General features: G+C 44.5%; 2 protein-coding genes across 2 annotated transcripts; one reads left to right on the top strand and one right to left on the bottom strand.

Moving 5' to 3' along the window:
* Positions 1-3736: 3736 nt before the first annotated feature.
* Positions 3737-6005, top strand: LOC136540682 (large ribosomal subunit protein uL14x/uL14z/uL14y). The gene is made up of 4 exons (XM_066532691.1): positions 3737-3879; positions 4004-4288; positions 5623-5664; positions 5753-6005. The coding sequence occupies exons 1-4, from the start codon at positions 3867-3869 to the stop codon at positions 5833-5835; spliced, it is 423 nt and encodes a 140-aa protein (XP_066388788.1). The 5' UTR covers positions 3737-3866; the 3' UTR covers positions 5836-6005.
* Positions 6006-6950: 945 nt separating this feature from the next.
* On the bottom strand, positions 6951-11798 carry LOC136535709 (uncharacterized). The gene is made up of 3 exons (XM_066528082.1): positions 10498-11798; positions 7454-9071; positions 6951-7298 (listed from the first exon to the last, which is right to left on the bottom strand). The coding sequence occupies exons 2-3, from the start codon at positions 9014-9016 to the stop codon at positions 7146-7148; spliced, it is 1716 nt and encodes a 571-aa protein (XP_066384179.1). The 5' UTR covers positions 9017-9071; positions 10498-11798; the 3' UTR covers positions 6951-7145.

Genomic DNA, 11798 nt, shown 5'->3' with positions numbered 1-11798 from the left:
CATAGGAGGATGAGCCATTTTGCAACCATGTCCATATGTAGGGATGTGAGAACATGCAAAGCGTGGCACTGTATCTTATCTGGCAACAACCAAAACTCCCTCGTAGCTTCCCGAAGGACCCTAGCACGGTTGCGCCTGACCAAAGCGTGCGCGCACACCTCACAAAATGTCACCGAAAATGATCTAGCGTCGTCACTTACTTACTTATTATGTGGCTAAAAACATTATTTATCCATGTTTAGAATGATAATTTTGTGAAGCCTACTCTTTAACATGGCAAATAACCATTTTTCTCTCGAGTTTGATGGCTACACGAAGAGAATACACTACCGGAGACGGCTTCTTTGTCAAGTGTCCCAGCCTTTACCGAGTGCTTTTTATCGGACACTCGGCAAATAGGCTATTTGTCGAGTGCCATAGAGAAAGCACTCGGCAAACAACTGACACTCAGCAAAGAGGTGGTTTGCCGAGTGTCGAGCACTCGGCAAACAATAACACTCGGCAAACAATAACACTCGGCAAAGGGACGCCGCCGTTAATGGCCGGCAGCCGCCGTTAACCCTTTGCCGAGTGTCTTCTGCTAACACTCGGCAAAGTGGTGATTTACCGAGTATCATTTTTTGACACTCGGCAAACCATATTTTTTCACTTTTGAGTTTTGACCTCCAAACTTTTTCTGCAATCCTCATACAATACCTGATACTCCATGTTCCAATGTGGCACATTTCTCGGACTTTTTCTATATTTCTTTAGTTTATTTCATTTAATTGAATTTTCTTGGATAATTCAAATTATAACCGCTAGTCATTCGAATAATGAAAAAAATGAATGGGAAAATGATATTCATGTTATTTAGTATAATGTGAGGCCGTATTCAGGAACAGACCACCAATTTCGAACATCTTGTTCACGAAACATGACCACGAACTTGTGGTCGAGTTGTTTTTAAATTCTATAAAAAGCAAACGAAGTCCGAAAATCATAAAACTTATCAAGATGTCATGATATCATATGTGGAGGTTGTGATAAAAATTTGAGAAGGTTTTGCGCAAGTTATCACGTACGATGCTTGCAAACCAAAGAATCTCCGAACAAGTTTCATGATTTCGTGAAGAGGGCGACGAGGTGGTAAGCATCGTACGTGACAAACTTGCGCAAAACCTCCTCAATTTTTTATCACAGCCTCCACATATGATATCATGACATCTCGACAAGTTTCAAGATTTTCGGTCTTCGTTTGCTTTTTATAGAATTTAAAAACAACTCGACCGCAAGTTCATGGTCATGTTTCGTGAATAAGACGTTCGAAATTGGTGGTCTGTTTCTGAATACGGCCTCACATTATACTAAATAACATGAATATCATTTTCCCATTCATTTTTTTCATTATTCGAATGACTAGCAGTTATAATTTGAATTATCCAAGAAAATTCAATTAAATAAAATAAATTAAAGAAATATAGAAAAAGTTTGAGAAATGTGCTACATTGGAATATGGAGTACTAGGTATTGTATGAGGACTGCAGAAAAAGTTTGGTGGTCAAAAGTAAAAAAAAAAATGGTTTGCCGAGTGTCAAAAAAAATGACACTCGATAAATCACCGCTTTGCCGAGTGTCACGAGAAGACACTTGGCAAAGAGGTTGGTTTACCGAGTGTCAAAAAACACTCGGCAAAGAGGGGTTTTGCCAAGTGTCAAAAAAACACTCGACAAAGAAATAAAATATTTTTTTCTAGAAAAGAAGGAGAAGAAAAAAAACTTTACCGAATGTCAGATCTAGGACACTCGGCAATAAATAAATAAAAAATAAAAAAATCATTTGCCGAGTGTCAGATCTAGGACACTCGGCAAAGCTGCTATACTATATAACTGCACGAGGACGCGCAACAGCTAGGCAAATCCGAGGGTGGGCAGCTCACCCAGCGGGGCGCGAGTCAGCGCGCGCTGTGATGGAGCGACGGGCACAGCAGCCCGACGACGCGCAACAGCCAGGCAAGGACGGCGGAGGCGACTCTCCTCCTCCACCGCAATCGGTAAGACCCGCTCTCCTCCTGCTGCACAGAGCCCCACAAACCTTCTTGTACATCTTCATCCCGCTGAAGGTCTGCTTGCTGTCTGCTTACCGCGGAAGGTCTCCTCCTCCTGCTGCACCCGCTCTCCTCGAACTGACGCGCTTGCTGTCTGTTTGCCGCTTGGCAGTTCTTGGAGGTGACGTGCAGGAGCTCCGGCAAGGTCCGGCGGTTCGCGGCAGGGACGATGGCTCGCTACGCGCTGCACGCCATCAACCGCAAGCTCGAACCCGGGGCCCGCCGACGCTGCACGTCGAGGCCGTCAGGGACGGCGAAGAGCCCGGCCACGGCTAGAGGCTGCAGACCGTCACCGCGCAGGACGCGCTCGGGATCCATCACGCGCCGCACGCAGAAAGGCAGCGGCGACAATTTTTTTATATTTTTTCGAAAATTCGTTGCCGAGTGTCGATTTAGCACTCGGCAAAGGCTTTGCCGTCACGGTGGCGCTTGCCGTCACGACGACTTTTCTTTGCCGAGTGTCAGATTAGCACTCGGCAAAGTCTTTGTCGAGTGTCCGATAAAGTGCACTCGGCAAAGAGGTATTTGTCGATAAACTGTTTAGCGAGCGCCACACTCTGTAAAGGTTTTGCTGAGTGTATATCAGACTTTATCGAGTGCCTGAGGCACTCGGCAAAGAAGCTGAATCTGGTAGTGATAACAACCTATTTGCCACCATAGTCTGACTTCAGTAGCTTATAATGGCTCAGCGGGAAGAAGAAAATGGCCCCCTAAACTCCTAGGTGTTGTTTGGTTCTACGACGACAACGTTAATGTAAATGGGAGGTTCCACGGCAGCAAGGGGAAGGGAATCATTCATTTGCTTATTCTATTTGGTTCATGCGTCGCAATCCAAAGGCAGGTTTATTTTCACGCTGACACATGCGGGAACGTTTACCACTCGGTTGTGTGCATAATCGGCGCTCCGAACAGCCGTATCAATCGCCGTGGCATCTGATTACATAATACTCGAAACAAACAATAACTAACGTGATCCGTTGGCGGTGTGAACGGACGAGGCTACAAAATGAGTCAACCAAACAACATCCTAATAGTAGATTAATAGTGCGCAATAAATAGTTTGATATTTTTAGTCTACTCCTCAATGAGGTCTACTATGATTGTTTTTCTCGACTTGGAAGTCAAATCAATGTATCCAACAAATATGTTTCTTTCAGAGGATATACACCGTGCTATTTCCTTGCTATTTTATGGAGTGCTTGGTTTGGAGAATGAACCTATTCTAGATGAGGTGAGGTGATGCATCATGAATTCATTACTCAAATTTAGTGGAACGACTTCATTTCTCGTACTAGTACTAATTACTAGCTTGCGAGGAATGAGACGATGATAAATCAACTCATTTCGTTTCACAAACCAAACAAAAAATCAAAGATGGTGATAGACTACCTCGTTCCACGAACCAAAACACCCATCAGTGGAAAGCTTCAAACTCAAAATTCGCATCCCTATAAAAAGAAGAAGGAAAAAAAAAATCAAAAGCCAGTGGGCTCCTACTAGATACGGGCCTTAACTGTCAGCAGCCCATTAAACCTGAATCCGGTGGGCTACATTATTTTCTTATCTTCTTCCAAGCCTGGCCCGTTAGAAACCCACGTTCGCCGCCGTCAACAAACCTTGCGCGCAAAAGACCTCGCGACCCTCCCACAGCAAACCTGTGCCCTAACGGCGCAAAGGGCAGGTTCGTCTTTAGAGGCATCCAAAACCCTAGCCCCCAAGTCCTATATAAGCAGCGAGCCAGGCGAAACCCTACCGATCGGGTCCAACACCAGCCGCCGCCATGTCGAAGCGAGGTAAGCCGCCTCCTTTCCTCAGCTTGATACGCCCATTTCCTCGTCGATTGATTATCCATCCTGTTGCAATCTCACGTTTTTAATGGAGTTCTCGCTTGGCGTGGTGTCTCGTGATGTGATCCAGGGAGAGGAGGTACGGCGGGGAACAAGTTCCGCATGTCGCTGGGTCTGCCGGTGGCGGCGACGGTGAACTGCGCCGACAACACGGGCGCCAAGAACCTCTACATAATCTCCGTCAAGGGCATCAAGGGCCGCCTCAACCGCCTCCCGTCCGCCTGCGTCGGCGACATGGTCATGGCCACCGTCAAGAAGGGGAAGCCCGATCTCAGGAAGAAGGTGATGCCCGCCGTCATCGTCCGCCAGCGCAAGCCCTGGCGCCGCAAGGATGGTGTCTACATGTACTTCGAAGGTAGCATCCCGATCCCATCTCACCACTAACTGCTTAGATCAAGCGTTGTCGATGTGCTTAGATTGATGTTCAATTTGCTTTCGATGGTCCTGGTGATGCATGCTTAGTATCTAGTTTAGAGGTGAAATTCCTTTTCTTTGACGGGAGGGCCGCGAGGCTCTCTAGCTTTTGCTAGAGCAGATGTCGATAGTGTCTGCATATTCCAAAGCAAACGTCATAAATTAAGCTTTCTGATGTTGATGATTTCCATTGAAAGTTTACTCTTTCATGGATATTATCCGTCAGTGGGCAGCCTCATATTCCATCGCCTTGTGTAGCGGCGTGGCTGCCATGAAAATTTGGGACTGGCCATGAGGCTCATATTTCGTACATTTCAGTTTCACGATGCAGAGTCTTGTGTTTGATTTGGTACATCTTTAGTATTTTGGCATCGACTTGCTCCTGAGCTCGTTTGATATTCTGTTGTTGTTTACTGGTTCACATTGTACAGTTAAATTTTACATGTTTTCACTTGTATAAATGTTGAAAAGGATGTCACACATTTGGGTTTATGGTTAGAGAACATCTCATTGTCACTGAACAACAATTTTCTGATTGACGGTTGGGCGTCCAGGCCCTTCGGCTTTATTGTGGAGCAAACAACACATGTTTGTATATTCCCAAGCAAACGTCATATATTAAGCCTTTGGGTGTTGAGATGTTCCCTTGGAATTTCTCCATCTGAAGGCGGCCTCATATTCCATTGCCCTTGGTAGTGGCGTCGCTGCTATGAAACTTTGGGACTTGCCATGAGGCAGACAGTTCTACATTTACTTTTTTTTTGTTTCATTGCATTTACATTTGTTTTTTGTTGCCTGTTAATTGAACCAGCTAGGTTTACAAATGCGACTTGTTTTTTTAATTGCTTATGTTTGGTTGTTCTTGTGATGGTGTTAACTTGGGGAATACCAACACACTGCTTACTGACGGAAGGGCTCCGAGGTTCTTCAGCTTTTTTTTTGGAGCAAACATTGCATGTTTGTATATTCTAAAGCATACGTCAGAAATTAAGTTTTTATCTGTAGAGGTTTTCTGCCAAGGATTTTCATCTTTGAGAGCCTTCCTCCATTTGAAAATCGTCTCATATTCCATTGCCTTGGGTAGTGGCATCGCTGCATTGAAACTTTGGGACTGGCCATGAGACATATATTTTCTTCATTCCTATAATGATGTTTCCTTGTTGTAAGTTTTGGTTCTGTGGAATGCTTGTTCTAGTGATTTGTACTGTCTAGGCCCTGGCTTTGTTCTTGTTATTAATTGCTGAACTGATCTGGGTTGATGCATTTCGTTTGCAGATAATGCTGGAGTGATTGTGAATCCCAAGGGTGAGATGAAAGGTATGAACTGCCAACTATAATTCCTCCATCACATCAGCCTAATGCTGTTTGGCATGGCATGTGACGAACTAACAATTGCCTCTTGCAGGATCTGCCATCACTGGACCTATTGGCAAGGAGTGTGCTGACCTTTGGCCTAGGATTGCTAGTGCAGCAAATGCCATCGTTTGAGAGCTTGTTGGAATGCGTTTAGACTTCTGTATGATCACCTCAGTATCTGTTGCAACTGTTGCTAAGAGTGCTATTGGACTTAATGGCTCCTTTATGTTTGGTCACTCGATTTTGTAGTGAACGGAAATTTGTCTACCATGTGGATCTATATAACAATGTGGTTGCCTTAAGTTTGCTGTCTTTCATTTTTTCTTGAGATGCTTATATTGTTTATTTTGTTGTAATGTGGAAGCCCTGTTTGCTTACAGCAAGCATATTTCTTTGGTGACTGCAAATTTGTTGGTATTTCATTGATTTAACTATCGTGTGAACCGACTGTTTTAAGGTCACGATTGTAACTCATCTGTATGATGTACTGGAATTTTTCGTCGTTGGCTTAGGACTATCAACTGGGTTTTCCCCTCGATGTTGCATTTTCAATAAAATTTTTTTAAATGTTACCTAGTTATTGCGATGCCTGATTGTTTAATCCCAGCCAAACCAATTGATTTATTTCTCAAATCTCCGCTAATTTAAATGAGAAACGTTCCTATCAGCTATCTTTATTCTCTCTGCCCTAAAATGACTGCACTCAGCTTTAATTTTTACTAAATTCTATAGAAAATGTTATCAATATTATATTTATCATGAATATGATATGAAAATAATTTCCACTGTTAAATAGTTTTATTAGATTTAGAGAATATATCCGCTGATTTATATGAGAAACATTCCTATCAGGTATCTTTATTCTCTCTGCCCTAAAAAAACTGCACTTAATGCTTTATTTTTTACTAAATTCTATAGAAAATATTATCAACATTATATTTATCATGATTATGATATGAAAATAATTTCGACTGTTAAATAGTTTTATTAGATTTAGAGAATATATTATGAATATTTGTCTTTTAAATATTAATATGTGTTTACTTAAAAAGTGAGATTTGCAGATATTTAGGCTCTATATTTCAGTTTTACCAATCAGTCAATTTAGGAGATGTATATATTTAGGGTCTACTTGAGTTTACCAATCGTCAAGTCAATTAAGGGATAATTTAAACGAAACATGATTTGTAATTCATCTTTCCGAGCTTTCGCTCAATCGGCCAAAGCCAAACCAACAGATTTGATAATTTGACAGCAGGCTGAAAACAACAGCCTGCAATTCTCTCTCAAAATTATAAGTAATATAAATATAAATGACAAGAAATGTTCCTATTCTACTATCTACATCTACACAGCGCTTCACCAAGTTTTGTAATTCAGCTACACCAAGCTTTGCAATTCACAGTTTGGGGGCAAAGCTGTGGTGCCGGGCTGTGCACAATTCACAGTTTGGGGCAAAGCTGCGGTGCGTGGCTGTGCACAATCGCTATCCCTGTTGAGAAGCATTGCAATGGTGAGATACTCGAGTCGAAGTAGAGGATATACAGGTCCTCCGTGATATTCACGAGCTTTAACATCGTTTCATTCTTTGCACCCTGAAAAGTAACGGTGTAAAGATCAGAATCTGAAACCATCCTTGTACATTAAAACCTGGATTACTCATATACAAAACCACAAATGGCCCAGCAGCAATTCTGATATCTGAAGGAAACCATAAAATTCTATTGCAAATAAGCTCAATGTTAGTTACCTTGACTGAGAGCTGTACTGATCTGCTGTCCTGTGACTCTCCTTCAGGAATGGAGCCACAACCATCACCGTTAAGCACTCTGATGGGGCAGCCAAGATCCCATCCACCGCAATCACAGCATCCTCCAGATCTCCATCTCTCGATGAGGCCTGATGGGCGGCTGCTCTTTGATACCACGCCACCGTGGTAACCTCTGGGGACAACAACAGTTATACATTGTGTGGCACCATTACTGTTCTGAACATCAGTTTCCTTAGTGCCTTCTGAATGATTTAGTCCTGCTTTCTCAAGGAACTTCAGGCCCCAGCCACCCAAAACAGGCTCTTCCTGGCGTTTGTGGCGTTGTTCCCTCACCACAATTGCTGCTAATTCTTGGTTGGTCAGCAGATCATCGGTGTTGAGATTCATCAGGTCTGATTCTCTAGCACTAATCATTTCACCTTCAAGTATTTCAGTTAAGTCGTCGAACTGATGAGAGGAAGATTTCCCGAACTTCCAGGAATGTTTCGGGCTAGAGGAAACATTGCCTGTTCTCATAATTTCTGTCACTCTCTTGACAAGACCCTTCCCTTTTGGAACACTACAGGGATTGCGCATTTGCCTAAGATAGTCATCTGGAGAACCATACAGAACGAACTCAGTTTCCAAAAGACTTGACTTGTCTGAGTTTAGAACTAAAGAACTTGACACCACCATCTTGCCCACAAGTCTGGACACGTTGCTTGAGTGACCCATCCAATCTTTTCTTCCTTGCTCTCCAGAATGGATCATGTAGACATAGTCGAAGGCCTTGTCCTTTTCCTGCACCCTGATTGGGTTTGCAGCGTATACTGCAATAGGATCGTCCAGTGACAATTCAAAATGAGGGAGCCCATCCTTCCATATGCATTGTAGAAGACCTGCACTAAGAGATGATGGGCATTGTGACAGAACAGGCTGATTTGAGCTCATAGATGAGCACAGTGGCCACTTGTTCTCATGGATGCTGACCTCAGCTGTGCCTTTGTTCATTGGAGATGCCCCATGGGAGGAGGTTTCCCATGTCTCTGGAGATATGAGCTTCAATATTTCTGACTGTGTTATGATGTAGGATTTCGACCGGATTTTTCTCAGTTTAGAACCTGCAAGGAAAGGTGATGGGCTTTTCGGTCTTGTCTTTGCATTTACAAGAGCATGCAAAGAATCCAGGACCTTTTTCTCGGAAGGACCAAGATTTACACTCCCTTGGCTTACCCCATCGGTAATCAAGTCATCAAGATCATTGACATTATGGGTTCTTGTTGGGTGCCTGAGGCTTCTGATGAGAAACTCCAAGATCATCATCTTGGCAGGATGTGCAGGGAACAATTCTGAATGGGGTGTGCTGCCACTGCATGAACAAAATGACTTATGGCATGATTGGCAGCCCTTGTTTTTCTTCTCATCTGATATGTGACACAAATCAGACTGAACCTCAGATGCAGCAGTGGACGGGTCTTGATCTCCTTCAGCCCTTCCACTGAACTCAGGAATTGCACCCTCGTCGTATAATCCATTTCTCCTTTCCATGTATACAAGTTCCATCTCTGATGAAGAAGTAAAAGATATGGAGAATGCAGCCAAACAAGTCCTTGAGTATCTGCACAGTGATAACATATAACAGATCAGGCCAAAGAGAACCAAATGTGACTGGCTACCATATACTTTGATATTGAAGAAATCCTGGATGGCTGTTTCTGGTGACAGGGACAGATTACATCAGAAAGAGCTAAAAATAGAGATAAGATTCCCCTAAGATAACTTTCGCACCAAGGATCAGAATTTGCCACGGAGATCATACAAGGAAGCAAGGAACATGTAACATGCTCATACAAGGGACTAAGGAACATGTGGCATGATTTCATGGTTGATCAATTAAATTAGAAAAAAATATTGCAAGTGATTAACAGCTGCCAGAGAAGTGCCCATGTGATGTTTTCGATTAAACTCCATTTTTTATGGAACATCCTCTGCTGAAAATAAAACAGGAGTAGTGGAGGTAGGTATACCCAGGACCAGGAGTGGTGCAGAAGTGCTCACATAAAAATGCTTGACATCGATAAGCAGTAACCACAAGATAAAAACTTTCTTTCTCCAAATGGAAGCAGCTAACCGCCGTCCTCAGTTCTCAGCACATTAATTTCTCTCAAGTACTAGGGCACCATATAAATAAATGGCAGTTACACCACACACTAAAACTTCGTTCGTATGATTCATGGCGTGCACTCTATTCACCAACAACACATCTAAGGTTTTCCTTATCATAACAACAAAAGGGGACATGCCAGTACTATTGTACTAACTGTACTTGGTTTGCTTAAACTGAAAGGTTGATAACAACTAGTATTACTATTTCACTGCCTTCTCCTATCAAAGCAATGGATAATGGCTTACAGGAAAATGGACACAGGTACTTGCAAACAGATTCTGAACTAGGAAGGACAGTTGAGACATGGGCTCATGCTCTGCATCTTTGCTCTGTAGCATGAGAGATGAACAGAGGGCAGGTACAGAACCAATAAGTACATGAACAATGCTTCAGAAGCCACAAATTACTGACCTCTGAACCCCAAAGAACTGAGACATAGGATGGAAGAGATGAGAAGGACTCTTCAATCAATCACATAATAAAAGAAAAGTGTAATTAAAAACAAAAGTTGCAGCCACGCCCACGCTGCAAAAGAGTGGTAAAGCCCAACCGAAAAGCATGACCATAAATGCATTCATCACCGGCGTAAAGAACGGCCAGGTTCAACGGGAAATCACTTTGTTGCACCTTGTTGCCTTTAACACGGTAGCAAAGGAAAGCCTATGTACTTATGGTTACTACAGCACCAAGAGAGAGAAAAAAACAACAAGAAAGTCGCATCCATTCCTTTCCTTTGTCAAAGCAAGAAGTAAACCGAATTAAACACCCCTTAATCTACAACAACAGTAATTTAAGCTGAAAAGACAAGCTAAAGATGCATCATTTTAGCCGAACAAAAGCAGGACAAGAGAAGTGGAGGAAGCATCAGATTCCTCACCTCAGGCACAGAGATCGGCAGCACGCAGCATCCACGGCCTCGCGTGAAGCAAAGCACTGCCTCCCAACCTCCCAGCACAGACGACAGACTAGCTCTCCTCTCGTCCTTGATCCCGAGTAGTTCGTCTCGTCTTGGAAGGAGCAGCAGTGGGGACGAGCCACCAATGCGAAGAGCTCTCAAGAACAGAAGACGACGGCCGGGAGATTATATACTCCAGGTCCGAGACCAAGAAGAACTGAGCCAACCAGCAAGAAGCAGCCGGTGACTCACCAACTAACCGAAACTAGAAACAAGGTTAGGTGAAGAGCCTAAACCAAGCCGCTGTCAACGGGAACGAGAACGACCGAGAGACCGGAGGAGCATCAAGCCGAGGCGCAACGCTACCGCTTACTAGAACGGCAGCGGATGAGACAAAGCGCTCGGCTTTTGTGCGCTAACAACAGCCCCCAACCAAAACCAGCAGGGAGAGGTGGAGGGGCGGACGGGCAAAGGGAAGAGAGGAGGAAGACCAAAGACCGAAGGACGTAAGCAGGCAGACGAGAGGAGGCGCGGGGGCGGCTTCCGGCTTGGCTTGCTCCAGAACGGGAGAGGAGAGGGCAGGCAAAACGAGGGGAGGCGTAAGGGGAAAAAGCTGCTGCCTTTACTCCTGCTCCTCCTCACACTCGTCCCTTTCCATTAACACACACGACGGTTTGTATGGCTTTGGAGGCGGGGGGTGGACTCGACTCTCTCGGTAACGCGTGGGCGCTACAGTTCCCTTCCATGCCCGGCTGCCTGCGCCTACGCACGCAAGCCAAAGAAACAGGGCCCTGGTCAGAGCGAGACGTAACTCCTCGTCGCCATTAATGGCCGGCCGAGAACGGCAACGTTGCGGTATGCTTGAGTTTAATGGCCAAGGGGAAGGGAAGAAGCGGATGCGTCAGCTAACTGAAGACTGAAACCGCGGAAGGAAGCGAGCTGCGTGCGGCAGGAGCCCTGAAATCAGCTAATGAACGGAAGCGAGCGATCTGATGATGGGCGAGATTGGCGTGGGAGAGACGCGGCGGGCCATGTGAAGTGGGGAGAAACGAACCGATGGACTGCAGCTGCGGCGGCCGAGAAGTGGGGGCTTTGTTCGAGGGACGGCGCTAAAAAAATCAGGCACTCGCGCTGATTTCTTTGGGGGTTCAGTTCTTGGGACGCGTGATTGCGTGCTTCTAGGTTCAGAATTCTGCAGTGGAAGCTGTAATAAAGAAAGAAAGGTTCGCGGTTGCCGGTTGCCGGAACTTATTCCCCGTTCCGTTCCCCACTCCAACTCGGGC

The sequence above is a fragment of the Miscanthus floridulus genome, chromosome 2, assembly GCF_019320115.1.
Source record: "Miscanthus floridulus cultivar M001 chromosome 2, ASM1932011v1, whole genome shotgun sequence".
In the NCBI taxonomy this organism is placed as follows: domain Eukaryota; kingdom Viridiplantae; phylum Streptophyta; class Magnoliopsida; order Poales; family Poaceae; genus Miscanthus; species Miscanthus floridulus.
The sequence above is the reverse complement of the archived record's forward strand: the minus strand, read 5'-3'. Positions and strand labels throughout refer to the sequence as shown.